This window comes from Corvus cornix, chromosome 2 (genome assembly GCF_000738735.6).
Source record: "Corvus cornix cornix isolate S_Up_H32 chromosome 2, ASM73873v5, whole genome shotgun sequence".
NCBI lineage: Eukaryota > Metazoa > Chordata > Aves > Passeriformes > Corvidae > Corvus > Corvus cornix.
This window is the reverse complement of record NC_046333.1, coordinates 138313056-138335846: the sequence shown is the minus strand read 5'-3', so window position 1 is coordinate 138335846 and position 22791 is coordinate 138313056. Positions and strand designations below refer to the sequence as shown.

General features: G+C 33.6%; 1 protein-coding gene across 3 annotated transcripts in view; it reads left to right on the top strand.

The window, feature by feature from the left end:
• The window catches only part of CSMD3 (CUB and Sushi multiple domains 3), a 613513-nt gene that overhangs the window by 254297 nt on the left and 336425 nt on the right, over nucleotides 1–22791 (top strand). For 2 of the 3 annotated variants that reach the window (XM_010404839.4, XM_010404841.4), the window contains 4 exons: nucleotides 3834–3911; nucleotides 8538–8625; nucleotides 20055–20179; nucleotides 22481–22602. In XM_010404839.4, the coding sequence (XP_010403141.2) occupies nucleotides 3834–3911; nucleotides 8538–8625; nucleotides 20055–20179; nucleotides 22481–22602 (413 nt within the window). The remainder of the gene's footprint in view (nucleotides 1–3833; nucleotides 3912–8537; nucleotides 8626–20054; nucleotides 20180–22480; nucleotides 22603–22791) is intronic. The other variant, XM_010404843.4, reaches the window with a different exon arrangement.

Genomic DNA, 22791 nt, shown 5'->3' with positions numbered 1-22791 from the left:
AACTTCAAGAAAATAATTCTGAACACATTTCACTTTTAATTGGCTGCTTGAAAAGTGTACGTGTCTCTCATTTGTCTATTGACTGAATGTTAGTTCACACATCTGTAACGCAAAAGTTCTTACCTGGACTTCCTTCGTTACTGGGACTGTTCATATCCTTCCCTCCTTAGTACAGCATTCAGTTCCATTTTCCTTATTTACAGAAAATATTGCGCCTTCTAGCCTTAGAAAAAGTTACAGAGAAAGAGTGTGAGAGAGAGAAAGGTGGGGCTGTTCAGTGTGAAGAAGTGAAGGCTTTGTGGAGACTTTGGAGCACCTTCAATTACTTGAAGAGGACCTACGAGAGAGCTGGAGGGGGGCTTTTTATATGGGCATGTAGCGATAGAGCAACAGGGGATGGCTTTAAGCTGAAAAAGGGTAGGTTTATATTAGATATTAAAAAGTTCTTTACTATGAGGGTGATGAGGTACTTGAACAGGTTTCCCAGAGAAGCTGTGGATGCCCCATTCCTGGAAGTGTTCAAGGCCAGGCTGGATGGGGCTTTCATCAAGGTGTTATATTGGAAGGTGTCCCTGCCCACAGCAGGGGACTTGGCACTAGATGATCCTTAGGTCCCTTCCAACCCAAACCATTATATAATTCTATAATAATAATTCTGTATTTTTATTAAAGTGACTTGAACTACGAATAAAGCGTGAGCAGTGTTGAGCAGAAATCCCAAGATGGATGCTTAAATTATTTTCAGGGTTTTGACATAATCTCTGATTTGGTTTCACAGAGTTCCAATGCTACTTGTTATGCTTCATCCAGTCATGTGATCAAAAATAGATTCAGGATTGACAGAGATTTATTTGGGTAGATGTTCACCAGTGTTCCTTCTCCTCCAAAAATAAACAGCGCAAATAAACACACCTGCTGTCCTTATCTATAAATTTAAAACAAACCAACCAACCAAGCTAGAAGCCACATGTATTTAAAGCATTATTAAAAAAAATTTAAGCGTCTCCTTGCATTATAACACTGAACAATGGTTATGTCATATAGGGTTTTATAAATTTAGATTATTTTTTAAATATACTAATGTCTTATCACTGCCTTCCTATTATATTGGTATGTCTCCCCAGGAGTATCCTACTTTGTTGGTGTAATCTATTTTCTTGGCTCTTGGCTGTTCAAAAATATGAGAACATACTAGTCTAACCATATTTAAAAATTTGTAGCATTGTTACATCTGAACTCTTTTTCTTGAGAGAAATGGGCATATAAACTCATCTCATGCAAAAGTAGGTATCTTAAGACCTGATGAACTGAACTCTTAATGTGTTTTTCTTTGTGGATGGGCTTAGATGCATACAACTACACAGTTTGCTGTCATGAATCCATCCTCTGAGACTTCTGGAAAGTGAAATCCACTTTCAGTACTTACTGTCATGTGTTTGACATGCAAAATAAGCACTATTTTGCCAAGTATAAAGTAATCTATTTATTGGGTAGGGGATGTTTTTTGTGATGGTGGGGTTGTTTTTATGTACATGCACTTGCAGCCCAACATATAGCTTAGTAGTGGCATGTTTGCCATACAAATATCTATAAATTCTCCTTCACAGTGTACTCAGAAACTACTGTTCAGTAAATCAAAATACAAACCCCAGTTAAGAGTAAAATTCTTCTCTTGTAAAGGTGCTTTAGAAAACTGGAATTGCTTGCTTACCTAATGATATTTAATAGCCTCAGCAAAGTGATGCAATGGATTATAAAAGTCTTTGACTGATTTCAGTGCAGTCACCAAGACACTCTTTTAACTATTTTCTGTTCCACCTTACATCTTGTGAACTCTTCTTGTGTACATAAACTAGGAATATGCCATTTAGGTGTTTCAGAACGAGTACAAACAAATGAACAAAAGTACAGGACAGTCTTCCTGCTTTAGTATGTTGTTGTGATGACTTCTGAAAATAAAGGACAAACATGTCTCTAATGAGAGCATTTAAACCCATTCCAGCACCTGAGATCACATATTCAAGACCACTCCCATTTTGCTTAGGTGCTGGAAGAATAACTAAGCCTGTCTTCTGATTCATGAGGAGTTATTTTAGACTGATCCTCAAAGAAAGACAAAAGAGGGTCAGAGCTATAGTACAACATTCCTATTTACGTAGAAATAACATTTTAGAAAGCTCAGATAATGACAAGAAAGCATTACTGTTATTCCAGTATTGCTCTACTGTATGAAGGTAGAGTTGTTGGATCTATGATTTCCACTGAGGTTAGAATTGTTTATGGACTTCTTTTAGTTTGGAGAGGGGATGGGGCTTCTCCTATTAAGGGTAAAAAAACCCCAAAATCTTGTACTTTGTGGCAACATATATTTCACTTCTGCAAATAATGTATTTCCCAGAACCATTATCATATAATATATGACATTATTGCTGGGAAATTATCACATATATATATATATATATATACACCATCAATGTTTATAAGTTACGTTGTAATAACACACAAGTAAATTTGCATTTTGCCTTTTGAGATAATAGTGATTTTGTATTTATAAGAAAATATGGTCTCCAATCAGAAGTGTAAAAAAAATTTATTAACATATCCTGTACCTATCCTATAAATTGTCTTCCTTAGTAGTACCCTCTTTCTTCTGAATCTGGTTCTGCTCTTGTGATTAGTAATAATACTTTTATTTATAAAAAGATAACAACAGTATTTAGCTACTCTGTTATTTATACCTAATGTAAAGGTTCTTTGAATATCCATTGATTTTCTGTAAGACGTAATGGGTATGAAAAATTCTTTGACAACATACAGTCTATCTTCTTATGTTAAGTTCTCCTAGATGTAGTTCCTTTAATCTATTCTGTCTTCATCAGCAGTATTTGCTTGTAGCCAAGATAAAACATAATCTTCCATATAGCTTTTTAAAAATATATAGTTGCTATAGTGGCTATAAAGCCACTTAAGTAATAAATTATATATATATAAAGCCACCTAAAATCAATTTATACTCAACATTTAGAAGTGTTTAAGAAGGTCCATTTTAATTTATAATTCACTGCTCACATGCCAAGCATATTAGAGACGAGGCACTTAGTTTAATGACTGAGAAGGAAAGTTTCTTGTAGTGTTTTTGCTTATTCTTGCTTACATTTTTTATATATGTTAAGTTTTGGATTTATTCTCTTTTTATTAGTTTTTTCTTTCAAAGATATTTTGAGGCCACAAGGTTGGCCTGGATTAACTGTGTATATCATAAAGCCAGTCCACAAGAAGGACTTTTACAGAAACAAATGAGCTGTAGGCTTAGGGGAGAGGTGGGAGATAGCTACCTTCCATATCACATTTTGGAAATAACAGTTTTCAAGCTAGAAAGACCAGCTGCAGAACCAACAGCAGGACAGCAGACTGTATTTTATTTTCTATATTCAAATATCTTTTTTCTTCTTTTTGGTTCCCAACACAGAAGAAACAGCTATTTTAGAGCAAACATATTTATAATCCTTTTCATTTTCCAAGTTCCATAAGTGTGTGACAATGTTTTACACAATTATGTGGTGCATGGAAATAAAATCTTTTGGCCATACTTTTTTAAACTGGTTATGCAGGAGAACAATTAACTTGCAAATATCACTCCTTTCCTTTGTCAGGTATACAAATTGGTCTCAATATTTATTTTTGTAAATTGTTTCACACCAAAGGTATAAAATCTGAACTTGTGAGGTAGCCAGTACTCTAATTTGTATATACTACCATGATAAAATTTGTCAAATGAAATATTTTAGATTGTATTTCCTGATACATGTTTTTGTTTTTGTTTTTTTAACTAGTGAAAAAGGCCATAGATTTTAAATCTAGAGGATTTAAATTGTTTCCAGGGAAAGACAACAGCAACAAGTTTTCTATCTGTGAGTGTATTCCTTTTTTGTTACTTTTTTCTAGTGCAAGAGTGAACTTTGTGGTGTATTGTTTGTGTGTAATTATCTATGTATTTCTTATAATAGAACTGGTTTCTCCAGTCTGCATGGTGAATTTTTAAGCATGGTTCTACTCTAAAGACAGACTTTCTATAAATATGGCATTGTAGAAGGACACATTATTTTGTCGATAATTTCACAGTAAATTTACAGTATTTGGAAGGAAATAAATACTCAGCCTCCTAGGTGTCAGCTGTAAATTCAGCTGTGAATAGATCTATTACTTTAATTGAACTCTAGTAGTAGCATCAAATGCTGTGCAAACTAAAGTATATCCTCATTTACAAGTGCACAACAACATATGAGGTCACTTTTTGACTTTTTTTTTTATTCATTAAGTTTGACATTTTAACTGATTAACTAGGTGTAGCTTTAAAAATTCTGGAGATGCTTGGTGCCTTCAATTTTAATTACAGAAATTAGAAACTGAAAGTGCTTGACGTCTCAGTGGACGATGTCCTGATTAAATTGTAAGGAGGAGTCAGGCAACTTTCTAGCACAAATTAAATAGGTGTGTCTCTAAATATATTAAAAGGATACTTTTGAAAAAGAATGTGCCATTTTTATAGAGGCCTTTTTGGAATAGAACCACATTGTAAATATTTTAGAAGTAAATAAAATAGACTAAATATTTAACATACGTTGGATTATACTACATTTCATTATTCTTCACAGGACTGAAAGGACTTGCTTTTGAAGCTCCCTAGGTTGGACATGTTTGCACTAATTATTTGTTTAAAGTATCAATGATGGATTCAGTTTGCAGAATTTAGCGGGATACATTAGCATACATTTTAACTTTCGGTGTTAGATTTTAAACTGTCAAGGTATTAGATATGATTTCTTTTTTTCAGAGAAAGATGTCTTTAAGAAGAAAGACTCTTTAACATTTACCAAGTCAGAAAAATAAAGCAAAGCACACTTCTGTTCAATTTTTGTAATGTCATGTATTGCCATATTCAACTTCCCTGTCAACTGCATCACCTAAATAGTTCTGTAAGACATTTCTGGTTTTTTTGAAAACTTTGTATCAAGACATTTAAAAACAAATATTCTTCTTATACCTATTGGGTGAATGGAAAACAGACTGATTATGCAAAAGAAATAACACTAAGATAATTACAGTAGTGTTTATAAAGTACATCACTTAGATCTCTGTCTGACGGCCCATCTGTGATTCTGTAGTTACAAATAGTAATACAATAATAATACAATGGATGATAAAAGAGATTGCTTATTTTGCACCAGTCATTACATTTTCAATTATATCAACTCTAACAGGAACTCCATATTTATAATGAAGTGCCAGATACTCATTATATCCAAAGCTGATTATTATTAAATAAGCGATGAAATTTATCAACATATTTTTGAAGGTCTTTAGATAATTTCATATGTTATGATATTCTATATGAAGCTGGAAACTTTATCTTTTAAACTCTTCATCTTTTTTGTTGTTGATTATGCAGAATAGATTATCTATATGAGTCAATAATAAGTGAAGGTGAAAACCTTGGTGATTTGTACTTCTAGTGATCATAATCTTGTCATAAATAGATAACTAAGGTTTCATATTGTAATCTAGCATTTGATTCTCAAGTCACTTTGGTAGCTGAGGATGTTGGAGAGATAGTATTTTGTAAGAAGCTTATGTATTTGGCTGTTGACTAGATAATTTTCTCAGTATGGCCTCAACTGGGTCTGTACTTTCATTACAAAGGCAGATAGGGTCCTTTAAAAAACAATGACCAACATTCAACTCTTAGTGAAAATAATGATAAGTGAATATCTATTTTACATTATGCCTTGTATTAGCAATGCCTTTAGAAATTTTCATCTAGCATTCTCATCTGTATGTCCTTTCATTATTTTACATCTTTTTTTTAATTATTTTTTTTAAGTTGTACAACATTCAATGCTAATGCACACGTGATTTGCACAGAGCAAAGCCAGAATGGTGATATTTGATATGATGATTCACTTTGAAACAAGTATGCATCAGCTTCAGTTTAGAAGTGTTGACCCTAACAAATGAATTAATTGGCAGACCTAATTCAATCTGAATTAGAACTCTGAAGTTTCTTGATACCAGTTTCATGACCAGACTATGAATGAATGCTTTCCCTAGATGCATTTAATTTACTACAGGAAACCCTTTAAATTGCTTATTGTCATATGAGCATCTAGGGTGTAAAACAAAAATATATTGACAATTATCTGTGGAATTACATAGGGCTGGAGACTGAAAATTCAGGCATTATGTCTATAAAAGTTACATGAATACAAAAATCCTAAAATGTGAAATTACTTTTCACTAGGTACTTAACAGAATGGGTTTAAGATTGTGCAAATGCACTTTGCAATTTGGATCAAATCAGAAATCAATATTTACCTCTTTTTCTTTTGTATTTTTACTGCAGTATATGTATGAATTATTTTTAAAATTAATTATTTTATTGATTTTCTTTAAAACTAGCCTTTATATTTTTATTTATGAATATTGTTAATTCCATAAATTTAAAATTCTATTTTGTAGAGTATTTCTAGGAAGGAGACTTTATACAGAAGGTGTTGAAAACTAATAGGATTTTCAAGCTTCTATTTCTAGAAGAAATCAAGCTGGTAGAAATCGAAGTGTATAATAGTTCTTCTGTCTTGCAATCCAGTAGAATGTTCTTTTTATGTGAATATTTGCTCTATTACCTGTGTATGGGGAGACATAATGTACAAAACCAAAATAAGTATTTGAAATATTAAAACATGAATTATAATAAATAGAAATAATATTGTTTAAACACTATTTCTATTTTTTACAGTAAAAATATCTTCTGTGTGCATTGATATACAATGCATGGCCAAATGGCACCATTATAATTTCTATAATATTATTTTCAGACATCATGAATAATTTTTTAACTATAGGTTTAATATATATCTAATATTTGAAAAGTTTCAATGTCTTCTATATATATGTAGGCTACTTTTGATGATTCTGAGTTTCTCATGTCTCATAATGAAGCACCCAGATGTTTCAAAGAGAGAGTTAGTTCCAAATGCTTATCCAACAAGATGGCCTTGTTAAATGTAGTCTATGGAATTGCAGTTGTCAGAGAAAGATATATATTCCAACACTAGCATTAACATGGGTTTCTGTAGCAAGTATGCTTTCATCACATGTGCACCTCTTGGAGGAGGAAAAGACTGAAATCTGAAACCAGGAGGAAGACTCCTCCTGGCCCAAAAGTCCCCTAACATGGAAATCCAGAGGAACAGAGATTGCCTTGGTTTGCTTTTAGAGCAACCTTTGACATATTACAGGTGTTTTGGGATGGAGGAGAGAAAATACTGTGGTTCCAGCTGACAAGTGCTGAGCTTGGTAGGTTTTTGGAGCAGTGTGCCACGTTGAGCTGTTTTCTGTTTAAGCCTCTACAACATTTGCATTTGGCCTTTGGCTTCTTCAGGGATGCAAAACTAATTCTTCCCTTTCTGTGTGTGCAAGAAGACAAATTTCAAGGAAGAGAAACCTCCAAGTATTCTGAATTATATTCCTCTTCATTAAAAGCTGAAATTTAATCAACACCCTTTAGAAATATAGTTAAAATACACTTTTTTTTTTTTAATCCAGTAGTAGGATTACCCTGATTGCATGAAAACCTCTTCCTTAAAGGGAAGTAAAATTCTAGTACTGCAAATCCACTGGTCTAGTTCATCAGTAACAAAGATGAATAAAGGTTAATGAAAATTACTTGGCTTCACGTCAACTTGTTTTTTTTTTTTAATATTTTTCCGTCAAGTCATGAATTCGTCAAATAGCCTAGTAACTTCCTTTGCTAATTTTTCAGTTTTGTGCATAGGTGGTTGAATATGCTGAGGGTTAGATTGTTACATACAAATTTCTGGAAAAAATACGGAGAATGGTTCACAGGAAGTTTCTCTCTGAAACCATTTTAGTTTATTGAAAGACAAATTTATGCAAATCAAACTGGCATTTTGAGTTTTCCTTCAGATCACCATATTTTGGGAATATATACATTTTCAATACTGATTAAAGACAATTCTCTCAGCAGAAGCTTATGCATTCAAGTTTTATTATAATTCAAGGAGAAAAGGTCAGCTCTTAGTGGAGATGACATTTGTTAGCGTATGTTCAGAATAAAATCTTACAGCCCTAAACCTGATGAACACTCCTTTAAATGTTAATGTTTCTAGAGAAATAAAAATAACATTTCCATTCAGATTCAATAATATTGCAAACAAACAAAATAGCTGATTAATACATCTGATAAAAAACTTGTGTTACTTTTTTGGAAAAAAAATCAGAAAATGCATGCTTTTTTTATTATAGTGAGGAAAAATGTATGTATTGAAACCAGAGTTTATAAGGGTGATCATATTCTGTAGAAATTCTGTTTTAAAAGATCCAAAATGGAAAGAATATACTCTTTCATATATATATAATTGCTTACCTCTGTGTTTTCTAAAAACTTCATTATTTTATCTCTTCTTTTTTTTGTTATTTTATTTTATTTTGTTGTTTTGTTTTTGTTTTTTTTCCAGTAAATGAGGGAGGTATTAAACAGGCGTCCAATTTGTGTCCAGATCCTGGAGAACCAGAAAATGGAAAACGGATAGGCTCAGATTTTAGGTAAAATATAAATTCTACCATTGTATCATTTCTCTAATACTGAACTTGGAAAATGAATATGTTAAAAATATATTACTGTTGCTGAGTACTCTTTCAAAACTGACTTTCTTAGTAAAAAGTGCGTTAGAATTCTGTACAAAATTATGTAATGTAATATAGCATGTACTTAGTATGCAAAAAGATAAAATACCTACTTAAAAGAGATCATGTATCTCTGAAAATCTGGCAAAATTTGGATTGAAGGTAAGTTTACGTTATTTTATCTTGTAATTACTGTGTTAGATTTATAAATATTGAGCATACATGTTGTACTGGAGGTTTTTGCAAAGGACAAAGCAAAACTGACTAGAAGACAAGAAGAACAATAAAACCTTAGAGAAGAAATTTTACATCTTACAGAAATATTCATTGGACTCAAAAAGAGAATACTGCATTTCCTGCAGTATGTTTATCAGGAACCCAGAAGTTTGATACATGCAGACGTATTTCCCTAATAGTCCTCACATTGGTTTAGCACTCTTATTACAGACTATTTTTTAAATTATTTTTTATGTATCCTCTTCTATTTGCAGATATCTTTCAAAGTCCTTATCTTGTAAGATAACATAGGCTTTCAATACTCTTTCAAAACATTCCCATGTTTCCTCAGTGAACATGACTCCTAATTTCAGTATCACCAGTGGTTGATGAGTAGAGACATATACATAATGAATTTTTGAGAATGTTTTGGATTAATTTTAATCTCTTTTCTGGGTTTCTAATTTTTTTCCTTTTCGATTGTTGAACATTTATTTTAAAGGGTTAATATGCATATTATTTTATATTTGACATATAAAGACAAGACTATAAAAAAATTAATCTAAAGCTATGTTCTTGTTTCACATCACATGCTAATTTCATATTATGTTTACAAAACCCTTCAACACACCTCAATGATGAAAGAAAAACAACAAAAGAAGTAGAAGGGAAATAATTTTAAAACTAATTGGTTTTATTACCTTCAGGTTTGTTTGCTACATCTTTTATATTGTACGTATCCCACAACACACTTCTAAGCATTTGAAGATAACTCTTAGAGTAATCTGGATGTACAAAGATCTTACAAAATTACGATACGTCATTCTTTTACATATCTTCTTGTGCATTTTTGTGTGAGTGTTTTGTCTTTTCTCCTTGTAATCAAACAGAAGACAGGACTGACAATTACATCCTAAGTAAATGTACTAGCTAGAAAACAGTTATAATTTCTCAATTAGTCATAATAGTCTCCCTATTTCTCTAGTTTTGAAAAAAGCAAAAGTTCAATGTGCATTAGAGAAAGCTTTACAATTAATTTTAGAAAAATGTAATTTCTAATGCTAGCTGGCAAAAAAAAGTTGATATTTTCAAAGAAATAAAAAAAAATTAGCTGTATTTAACTGTCACACTTTCTAGAATCATTACTTTGGCTGGTGTATTGTATTTTAACTTCAAAAATATGGCTTGAGAGCAACAGCCTTTGACAGACAACCTGCCAGTTCTTTTCTAGTGTTATCTCTGCAAGTGATCATGAAAAGACCTACTTGCAAAGATTGTTCTAGTTAAACTTATGCGAGGGCAGTATCTCAAAGAAGATATGATGATGATCATGCCCTCATCTTTCTTTTTGGACCAAAATATAAGGATTTCAGTTAGCATTATATTTCACTGTACACTGGGATGATGTATCAGGCTTTCCTATTTCAAATGCATTTATGAGAAAATGAAAGGAGAAGACATTCAAATTACTGAACAATAGTATACAAGATATACAAGTAGAAGAGTCAATATATTTTCCAGTGATTTTTTTCTCTAATTTCTCACTAATCTCAGTGATTTTTTTTTCTCTTAAAAAATAGAAAAGAATCCCCAAATTATCTGTTGGGATTTATACTAGTAAAGAATAGCACTGGTGCACATTAGTAAAACATACATTTGTCTCAAGCTGAACACTTCATACATTGATAAAGGTCTTATGGGGAACAAAAGCAGACTAAAAATTTTCAGCACTTAATAAAATTCCTTTTTGAGTTAACCTGGTTTTAGTTCTTGCCATTATCATAATGGTTGTTCAATTGCTTCATAAGCTTCCAAAGTAAGAAGGTTACAAATTATTTTAAATAAATAAGTTAGACATTTACATTTAGTTAAAAACATCCAGTACTATGGAAAATCTTTTCCAGGCTGTCTTATACCTGGCAGACAGAAAAATAGCACACTTTTGCCTTTCCCTTCTTGAAGTCACTCTCTCTGTAATGAAGGAAATAGCTTTACTTTAAGCTTGTCTCTTTTTTTCCTTTCTGAAAAGAAAGTGACAATTCCAATTACAATGCCTTCATTTGAAAACATAGTATTTTGAAGAAGGGTTTAGTTCTATCTCTATTAATTTAATTTCTGTAAAATTTAATATATTTTAGAGAAGAACATGCTCTTGTCACATCTCCTCAGCTTTCTTCAAATGTGAAGGTGCAGGTTTGGAAACATTGTATTGCAGTTTTACTTCTCTTCTCATTTCAACACTACCTGCTCTCAGCACATTCATTTCCTCTTACATGGTTCTTACACAGGGTTAGAAAATCTGTAATGCAAGCTCTAAGACAAACTGGAGTACTCCACGACATTATTTGGGGCCTGTAATTTCATGTTTACCCTTTTGGATATTTTTTCTAATGTGAAAATTCCGCACAGCTGTCTTTTGGAGTATTAAAGGCGTTGCTTCTGATGCTAGATGCCTATTTGAGCATACAAGATTTTACATGTTGAAATAAAGTCAAGGAGACTTACTTATAGCTGCCAGCTTTTCCTGTACTGAGAAAGAAAACTTCCCTTCCCCAGGAGTTTCTTAAAATTTTAGAATCAATAGTGATTATTCTGCTGAAATTTCAGATTTTACTTTACTTGTCACCTAGTAAAATAAACATATTTTCCACGTGTCCAGTTTTAGAATCAATGCCACTCTGTAAAATATAATATGTAATAGATAAAAAGTTTTCACGGGGTCTTGTTTTTATTTTTCTTTGTTTCTATGGGAATAAATATATCCAGATGACTTATTTGAACAGGTGTTTTATTGTGAGGCAACCGTGTTCTTCCACCACCATCTCAAAGTTCTGTCTTCATGATATGGATGAATGAGCGCTTCTCTATCCCTCTACCTCTGTAGTGTGGTCCAACTAGGATTTAAAGATGAGATTCTGATCAAACTTGTATCACAACAAAGCAGTGAATACTGTTGGACAAAAATGCTCGTGTAGTCTTAAAAATACATATTATACTAAGAGAAGGAAAAATATGAAGTTTATGATAAGGACAATTTATTTTACCAACGGGTGACTTAAATGATAATATATTCTTTCATTTTATATTATAAATTAATTTATAGTTATTTTCTTTGGAAGAATGAAGTTCAACATTAATTGACTAGATTGACTAGAAGTTTCACTCTTGATTTTCCCTAAATCTTCTCTGAATCACCTATCATTCTCTGCAGATATGCAGTGTGAGCTTCCAGACTCTGAAACTTGAAGCGAAACATCCTGAAAAATTAACAAAACTTGATTTGCAGTGTGCAATATGAGGCTAGTTTATACGGGATCTGTGCACCTATCACTTTTTAACAGTTAAGTGGTTCCTTTTTCTAGGACAAGTATCTGACAGTACAAGCTTTGTGAGAAAAGATTACTTTTTTTTTTAAAGATGAATTACCAATGACCTCTAGAGTGTCAGGAAATCCTCTGAAACTGAAATTTAGTTGTCACTTTAGCTTTTTCAGCATACAGTAAGGATTTTTCTTGATCAGAAGTTTGGAAGAGTTAGATATTCCAACACTATTATCATGGAATCCTAGCATTTTGCAGTAATATTTCCAAGTAATGTATCAACTGATCTACGAAAATGTTCCTATGGATGGTCTTGAGAGAGAAGCTGTGACTTAGCTCAGTTCTCATACTGTGACTCAAAGAGACAATAGCAGAACCTATCTGTATCTTGCACATAAACAATTGTGGATCAGTAGTGTGTAGAAAGTTGCTAGGTTAAAAAAAATATATATTCACTGCACATAATCTTGAAAGCTTACATATCTTTAGTTTATTTTGCTGCCGGTGGAAGAAATAATATATGTGCTGAAATGCTGATTATTTCTTTATGCTGGCATTAAAATATATCATAAATTTGCAATTTGATAGAGATGGACTTTAAGAGCTGATGTTTAGTTATTTCTGGCTGTACATTTTCTTCTATGGCTAAAAATGGTCTCCTCAAATTTGTTCAGTTGCAAGTATGAGCAGAATAGGTTAATACATCAGAACGATGGTTTTGATGCCTTGCATAATTGATTATTTCAACAATAATTTAAAGAACCTATCAAATAGTGGAGGAAAAGAACCTAAAATGAGGTAGTTTGCTACACAAATGCCAACTATTAAAATAATACTATTCAGTATAAATTTCATATGATGTTCAAAAGTTTAAACTTGCTCTTTCTCATCCTTTAGAGATTCTATAGCTTCATTTTGGACTCCTTACTGCTTTTAGTTTCTGTTGTTTAAAGAAGAATCTCAAACTTGAGGCACATGATGAAAACTTTAAAAACAAGATTAAAGTTTTGTCAAATTTGTATACTAACTTCCTTATTTAATATCTATTCATACTTTTTTCCTAATAAAAATGTATCCAAAGTTTGGGGTTTTTTTATGAAAATGCAAACCTAATGGCAATCATTTATTGTCCTATTAGAAATAGAAATTTGCAGATAAAAGTACTGAGAGACACAAGTCAAGCATTCATTTTTGGAGTTATGAACTACCTGAGCACACTATGTTGGATATGCAAAAGCTTTACATTAATTCAGGACAAATTAAGCAGCTTATGTGCATCATAGAAATATTGATTGGAAGGGTCCTTCCAATCCAGAAGGCATCCAGTCCATCCTCCTGCCCAAAGCAGGACTTGATCAGCTGTGGCTTTGTTTAGCCAGTCCTGAAAACTCCCAAGATTGAAGATTTCACAAGAGTTTCAGTATGCTGTTCCAGCTCTGCGTGGCTTTATTGAAGGAAATTTCTTGTAAAGTAAAATCTGAATCTTCTAAACTGTTCCTTGTATATTATCTGACACATTTAGAAAAGCTTGGCTTCATTATCTTTGTAATGGCTCCTGAAATAGTTATGCTCTGCTATCAGATAGTACCTTAGCTTTCTCTTTGTCAGACTAATTAAGCCTAGATGCCTTAACTTTTTACTGTAGATCCTGTGCTTTAAGCCTCTGACTAACCTCCAAACTCTTGAGTTTTTACCAGTCTCTCTCTTGAAGTGAGAGGCAAAATATTGGGCTTAATATTGCAGATATAGCTTCACCAGCTGAGTAATAAATTCACTTGATCTGCTGCCACCACTTCTAGTACTGTTAAATATAGTTTGTTTTATTCATGATGAGAACACATTACTGATCAATACTGCAGAACATTGTACCTCTACTTGTTGAGTTTCACGAGATTTCTGTTGGCCCAGTGCTGGACTCTGTCAGGCTTCTGAATTGAAGGTCTGCTCTTCAGTGTGTCAGCTACTTTTCCTACTTATTATGATCCATAAATATATAGATGCATAAATTCTGTCTCACCATCAAGACTGAGGATGAAAATATTAAACAGCATCAGACACCATATTGATTTCCTAATGCTCAGCTTATTACTGTCCACCAGCTGAATTTGAAGCCATTGATTCCTACCCTTTAAGCACAGCTGCCAGGACAATTTTGAATATATATCTATTCAGTGCATATTTTGTCAGCTCTCAAAACACACTGCTGTAAAAGGTGTTCTCAGAAACCTTGCTGATGTTAAACGCTGTTACACTAAGCACTGTTACATCTTCCACTTGGCCATGTAGCCAATCACTCTGTCATAGAAAACAATCAAGTTGATAAAATATAATTCAACTTTGGTAAATCTGTGTACATGTTCTTGATTTCCTGTTCTTTCCAGAGATCAATGTAAGATTCCTAGTATCTCCTTGCCCTTTTTAAAAGTTCATGTAATGTTAGCCTTTCTAAAATCAGTAGGAACATCTCATCATAGTTTTTCATAGATGATACCTTGCAGAGATTCAGTCAGATTTTTCAGCACCTGTCACGAACTGCAGCTTGGCAGTGCTGGAGTGAGGTGCTGCGGCCTTCCGAAAAGCATCTCCAAGGCAAAGCTGCTTGGCAGGGCCACCGCACACTCACTCACGTGTGCACGCACACACACACGGATAGCTCCAGTAAATGGGTTGATGACAAAGAGCCATGAAGGGTCTTTGTATGGGGTTCCATGGGAGGATTTTAATGCAGCTGCACTCGTGAAGGGTTCCAGGGATGAAGTCAAAGAACACGGGAGGATCCAGGTTTATATACGGGAGCAGATCGAGCATCAGACACCAATGATCTGAGGGCACGGGGGCAGTACAGAGGCAGGGCTAGGGCATGGGGGACAATGGGGAACGCTGAGGGAGTGACGATGGGGCAGGGCCAATGGGGGAACAGAGAGTGGAGAACTTTCTAGAGCATGAGACATATAAGGTAACAAAGGGGCGGAGAGGCCAATGGCCAACCAGGAAAGCAGAACTGGGGTACATTAACATAGCAAAGCAAAGCACCTGGGGAAAGCCTTTCTTGTCACCCTAACCTGGAGGTTCTTTTGTACTTAGGGACAGTCCTACCAGTGGACTTTCTTTGTTCCATAGGCTCACCAGCTGCCACAAGCAGCCTTTGGTGAAAGCTATCTGGCCCCCTGCCCTTGAATACAGCTACTTCCTTTTACCTGTTATGTCCTAGTATTGGTTGTTACTCTTCTTCACAAATCATGCTGGTACATGCAGAAGCCTAGGAGTACATCTGCTGTAGAAATTGATGCAGAAAGGCATTTAATGCTTCTGCCTTTTCCATATTGTATTTCAGCACTACAAGATTGCTTCATCCATTTACAAATGAACCGACATTGTATATGAACTTCCTTTTGTGACCAATATACCCAAAGAAGCTCTTTTGCTTACCAATATGCCTTACCAGTCTTAGCTTTAGCTAGGCTCTCATCGAAAAAGTCTAATTTAGTCACTCAGGGATTTCTAAAATAATAGATCTAGTTCAGAAAGTTCATTAACCATAAATGATCAGAAGATGAACTATAAATGGTTCCTGTATTCTAAAGATTTTCTCTAAGCATTGGCTTTTCATCACTTACAGTGTTAGCATACTGACCTAAATGAACCTATCTGGCCATTGAGTGCATCCACAGACAATTATTTTTATGAATATATTCTGCTTCTGAAATTTTTTGAGATTTTCATGCTATCCTTGAGATTTTTCTTTTTTTGGTGATGTATATCTATATTGTGTACAACAATGAACAACTTCATAGCTCTATCATGCTTCACTTCTCTTGAGATTTACAAAGCAGATATAGTCTACTCACACTTTTAGGGGGCTTCATCTGGTAAGCAGTTTGGATCAAATATAAGTCAGGAAATCAAACCATCCTTATTTTTCCACATGATTTTTGGTCATTTGTTCCCACAATCTGTTTATGGACTACTCTGCCAGTTTTCTCTAAACTAATATTTCTCTAAAATAAAACCTGCCCACAGTTCAGAGGTTCCCCTAAAACCAGCTTCCATGATCTGATTTTCTCACTCCACAATTTTTTAAATTCTCTTACATACCAGAAGGCTGAGATCAGATCTCTCACATGTCCTCCTACAGTACCTCTGGATATGTAATAGATATAATCAATTTTAGCCTATCGAGTATCTCCCTTTGTCCTATAACATGATGCTTAAATCATTTGGGATTCTGCCAAAGAAAAAGAAAATAAAAAATAAAAACTTAAAGCCCTACTGAAATTGCTGCTATGTCACCACACCACACAAACCCTAACCCTAACCCTTGGCCTATCTTTTTTTCATTTTGTCTTAGAGCTAATAATTATTTCCTGGTAATTTGCATGTCCTTTTTGAATCTTCATCATATTCACCCCATGTGCCTCATGCACCCTCCAGTGGAGGTACGTAGAGGGTGTATATACTCTTCTTGTACTCAAGTTTCAAACTTCTTTTAGAGAAAGACGAATTTCAAACTGAAATCTTCCAGGTCACAGGTTAAAGGTATTGGAAAAAAAAATATCATCATCAGAAACAAGAAGGATCTCTCCTTTGATCATTGTATGGACCATTCACTTAAGAGTTGGACTCCATGATCCTTGTGGGTACTTTCCTACTCAGAATATTCTATGATTCTGTGATTCTCTGATACTAGACAATTTTGTAAGAATTGCTGGGTTTCCATTTTTAAGAGTGTATACATAGATAATGACAGCAAAATATTAAAAAATTGTAATCTTGACTATGCTTTTAAGTTCCCAAGAGATGCATTTTCTTAACATTTTCTTGACAAGCTCTCTGTCTTTTTAATTGATCCTCCATAGGAACTGATCCCATACTCTTCCATTTTCTTTCTTAGACTGGTACTTTATCATCTGCTTATCTAATTGCCCTTAGTAAGTCTCACTCACACAGCATATGTGTCATAGATTTTGTAAATTATCCAGTCTTACTCTGAGTCCAGTCATATGCTTACAGTCATATACTATTGAATACCAGTTTAATATCAAAACTGATTTGGACAGTAAAGTGGACTTCATAATGTAAGTGTTATTTATACTTTTGTAGGTGATAGAAATAATTATCATACTTGTACAGTCTTCATAATCATTCAGACCTCTGGGATTTTTTGCCCATTACACTTTTTTTACCATGAGTTAAATTCTATTTGTAAGTGGTGTACTTCCTGCTCAGCATTTCCTCTTTAAATCAATCCATGGTTAGTTAAAGGAAATATATTTCCATGTTATTTTTCTTCAAGTGTTCCTTTTTTTTTCTAATAATCAAAGAGGCTCAGATTTTCTCAACATGGCTTTCTGAAGCAGATAGATCTTGAGAAAGATATTCTTGTCTTCCCAATTGCTACCTTTTGAACTTTTGTAACCATATAGTCCCTGTAGCAGCTGTGCATAATTTTTTACACTAGTGATAGATAATCTTTGTGTTTCACAGTTTTGAAATATCCTCCAACTCTATGATCTGCCTGGTGGCTCTTTTTCCTCAGTGGCATATCCTTACATTGTAAGGGCCTTTACATTATGTTTACTTTTTCTTTTTTTTTTTTGGTTTTTCACTTTTATATCTCCCTTTCTTTTTTGGTGAATTCTGCAACTATTCTTTATCTCATTCTTTCACAAACATTCTTACACAAACAGGAACTGTTTTGGAATGGTTTAGAGCACTGTTATCCACTATCAAATTCTCCTTTTCTGAGATGTCTGTTTAGGTGACTGTATCATCTTTCATGTCCTCATTTCTTATTACCTGTGTCTCTGTAAGGCCCAGGTGCTTCCCAGATTCCATCAGCTATTTTTTGCTGACACCATTCCTTTTCAAACATCTAACATTTCTAACTCCCTTAAGTTAATTCGTGTTCTGTTAAGTATCAATCTTCTTTAGTAGCTTTTTCCATCATAGATGCATTTGAATAGATAACCTAACAAAAGTTATTCTTTGGAATGTGTGCTCAGACTTTTTATTTTTCTCTCTGCCTTTGTGAATTGAAAAATTGCAGGACTAAAATGGCCATCTATATGGAAAGAAGAACAGGGCTCGTTCTTTGCAAGCCAAACCCTGCAGAGAAAAATTAATTTTAGTATGTGTTTTAGCAAAAATGAATTTCATACTTTGTGGGATCAAACCCAGATTTGAAGATTCCAGCCAAGTAAATATTGATACTTTGCTTAGAAAGATCTACAAAACATTTTTTTTACAAGTAGATAATGTATCAAACACAAGAAAATGTCATCTATCTGAGGAGGGTCAGGTAACTACATGGCTTAGAGTGTTATGCAGGAAGGCTGCTATAACAAACTCTTAGGGAGTTACTGCACATTTAATCTTAAAATACCCAGAACACTGTATTCACAGTGTAGCCAAGATCTTGTAAACCATGTGTATTTGTAAAACATTTTACACTTTACAGCTGTGACAGACAAGCTTTTAAACCCAGGAAATAGAAATTATGGAGTGTAAGATACTGATGTCAGAGAAAGACCTGATGTATTGGCTATTTTCAGCTGTAATCAGGATTTGAAACCATAATGATATTAAAGGAAAAGAATTATCTCAAGAATATACATTTATGTATTGAGTTATTCAACTTTTCCAAATTGGACCCCACTTCTCAGCCCTCCTCCTCCCTCACCCCCCAGTCCTCCTCAGAAAAACTTAAAAACCAACCAAAAAAAAAACCAAAAAAAGTTTTTCTGGACTTATTTCTTGCTTTGTCCAGTGCTAAGTTTCCAACACCAGATGTCACTTTCATACGAAAAGATACAAAATCTTTTCAAGCCAGCATTATAACTTCAGAAATAGTCATAGCTAAACACCTAGAAATATGTTTTTAGAAATACTTTGTTTTCTTCTACTAAATTGAGAAACATATGCCAGTTAAATGAGAAAATCCTTATATTCACCTTGTAACTTTCATTATCTAGTAGTACATGTTACATTCAGTATCTTGTTACTGGCAAGAGTATAGAGACCACTTCTATGAAGTTAAGATTTCACTGCAAGCTTAATTAAAATCTTAAGCTACTAATCAAAATATAAAACAATGCTATTCTAGTATTTTTACAATAATCCAAATTAATATATTCCTCCTATTATTAATATTAATAGTTTCTCTTACTAATAAGAGGAAACTCTTATTAATATTATTCTACTTTTTAAATACAAGAAACATTATTCATATCTAGCCCTTCTCTCTGGTATTGTGCTCCCCCTTTCAATGCCCCCCAGTTTTAATGTCAAAACTCCAGATTTCCTCAAGAAGAATCAGAGGTGGGAGATATTCACAGCAAACCATTTCTGTCCTGAGGTCTTCACTGGGAGGAATAAAATGTTTATAATAGGGATTTCTTTTTCAGTCTTGTAGTTGACCTTTTGACTTTTCTTTTAGGTGATTCCCTTATATTGCTTTCACATGCTTTCCTAGCTTCAATTTACATAAATAACTACTTCTAGTTACACAGTGTCCAGGTTTGTCAAATTTTTAATATATGGAGGTCTTATGTTAGGTTATAAATAGTCACTTAACCTCCAAATGACAGTTAAAAGAAGTAAACCAGCTGCAGCCAAAGTAGGCCCAGAGGGGACTGAACGTTGTGTACAGTTAGGCTAGTACATAGCTTTCAGCCTTTTACTACTGAGAGTAGAAATTTCTGGATTACATGTTTGTATCGTTTGTCAGGACTGTCATATCTAAAGGAATGGAAAAAATTGACTGCTATCTATTTTTTTTAAAATGCTTCTTTTTATGTCATTGTTTGATTTTAGCTTGGGAGCAACAGTACAGTTCTCCTGCGATGAAGATTATGTGCTACAAGGTTCCAAAAGTATCACCTGTCAAAGGATAGCTGAAGTTTTTGCTGCATGGAGTGATCATAGACCTGTGTGTAAAGGTAAACAAATTCTTACCCTCACAGTGATTTTTCCATTTTGCATCTATCCATTGTTTGATAGGGAATCCTATTAAATATTTTGTAAATACCTGAAATTTTAATCCTAGTGTTCCAGTTTCTTAGTTAAAAAGGATTTACCTATGCTGTTTTGTTTAACATGAACTTTGTATTTCAGTATGCTTGTTTAACTAGGCAGCTTACATTATGAATTTTGCTTCATAAGGAGTGGATGAAAACCTATCACATGCTAAATATTAGGGCTTATCAAGATGGATATCAAAATTGCAGTGATTTCATATAAAATCAGTAGTTCATGAAGTTTCTTCATTACCCATTTTACAAACAGATGAGAAATTCTTGAATTTATAATAGATAAGTAGTGGAGAAGTAAGTCTTCAACTGGTTTTGACTCTGAGCAAATGGATAAAGGGCAAGAAATTCAGTAAGAGAAGAAAAACACAAAGGAATTTTACTGAATATATTTGATATATTAAAATATATTAATATATTATAATAATATAATTATAATAATATATTCGACTTAATACAGTGGCAAGTAATATGATGAATAACTGAATCAAGGAATGAAGGTATTAGTGTATAGGTACATATCAGATATTAATACGTGTAATGAAAATATTAGTGTGCACAAATACACAGAAATTGTCATAAATACAATATTTTTTTTCTGTATTTCAAACTTACAGTGCTAAAAGCAAGTGTCTGTTAGGAATATTTCAAATTAGTATGAATAACAGACCTTGGAGGTCAAAGACTTAGATTTCATTCCACTATAGAATGACGTGGTTCCTTTGAGACCTTCACTATGTGGCTACACCTAGAAAAGGCAGCAAACAGAGCTCATAACTCTTCTGCAGCTGTGCTTTACATCCCAACTCTGCCCCAGAGGGTGGACTCACATGCTCAGATGGAGCAGCAAATTGTCTAGAACACTCACTGTTTTCCCCCTTCTGACTTACTTCCCACACATAGATACAGGCTGCAAGGAGTCATACAATTTCATATTAAATATATAAAGTCATGCTTGGCATTAGTGTCACTCATGACCTTAATGTCTTCAGCTACTGATCCTAAATGAGGAGCCTTCCTCTCACCTCTCCACTCTCTACTTGTTTCCAGGTGTCTGGTGTGACTTCAAACAAACTCATCACCAGAGTATTGTTTCTCTGAGGGTGGTACAAAAGTGACATTCTTTCTAGAGGCTAATGTGAGGGAAGGAACAAGCCTTCATCCAGCAGCAGCTGAATCTTCCTGTGTTCAGTATTGATCAAATAAACATGCTTTGTTAAAGCGTAATGCAGCTCTAGGATTATTTCACATATCTAAGTTTAATTTATTTATTCAATTACACAAGATGATCTGTCAGAATACAGTGGAAGAAATAGTTCTTTACCTTTTGCTGTTTATGTGGTGTCATAATAACCACTGGGGAAATAGGATAGGCTCATATTTACTTGAGGTTGCTTGTCAGTTTTACATCTTCATACAGAAAAAGTATATCAATAGAGCAATCAGCAAAGATCTGAATATCAAGGAAAGAACAATGAAAGTGTTAGTGACTTCAACAGACTAGGAATTTAGTGCCTTAAGAGTGTCATTTGCAAGCACACAGGACACAGTTTATATCCTTTGTATTGTGATAGAGATGCAAGCTATGTAAATAAGAATATTTGGTTTATATTTGACATGCTATTGTAAATAACCATACAGACTTTGATTTGAAAATAAATATCCTGTGTAGTCTTTAGAAATAGATAACATTGTTTTGTGCTAATCTAACTTTTACAGGTTTCCTTTAACCTTTTTGGTGCTTCGGCCATTGGTTTAATGGCTTGTACAGAGGTTATAGGAGAAAGAAATGCTGACATGCCACACACCAACAAATATGCACCAAAAAAGCACATATGCACAGTGATAAAAGTGATCTTTTTTTTCCTATTATTTAAATTTGTCTTTCAAGACCTTAATGATGGTGGGATAAGTTAGTCCTTGAAGTATTTTAAAAATAAATAGGGCAGTTCCGCTTACTGCAGTTGTTCTTTTTTCTCCAAATACTTTAAATTTTTTTTAAGATTATAAGCTTAGACACAAGAGAAGGTCTATTTAATTTTTTCAGAATAACTAAACATGAATGTTCTATTCTCTTGTAAGAGGTGATTCTATTTTTGTTCAATGGTATTTTAATTCTTTACATCTTGATTAGAGTAAGTTAGAGATTGGTTTATGAATCTGCTACATGCATTTTCTGTGTGAATTAAAAGGTGAACTTTCTTTTTGCAGTCAAAACTTGTGGATCCAATCTTCAGGGACCTGGAGGCACTTTCACATCACCCAATTTTCCATTTCAGTATGACAGCAATGCTCAATGTGTGTGGGTCATCACAGCTATCAATACTAATAAGGTAAGTTTAGTAGTCTGGCTTTGCTTTAAAAAAAAAAACAAACCACAACCCAAAAACCCCCCACCCTCCCCCTCTAAAAAAAAACCCCTAAACCAACCAAACAAAAGCACACGTAGACCATAACATTTTTCACTAATATGATTTATCTCTACAGTCCAGCTTTTGTACTAGGTGCATTTCAGACATTTT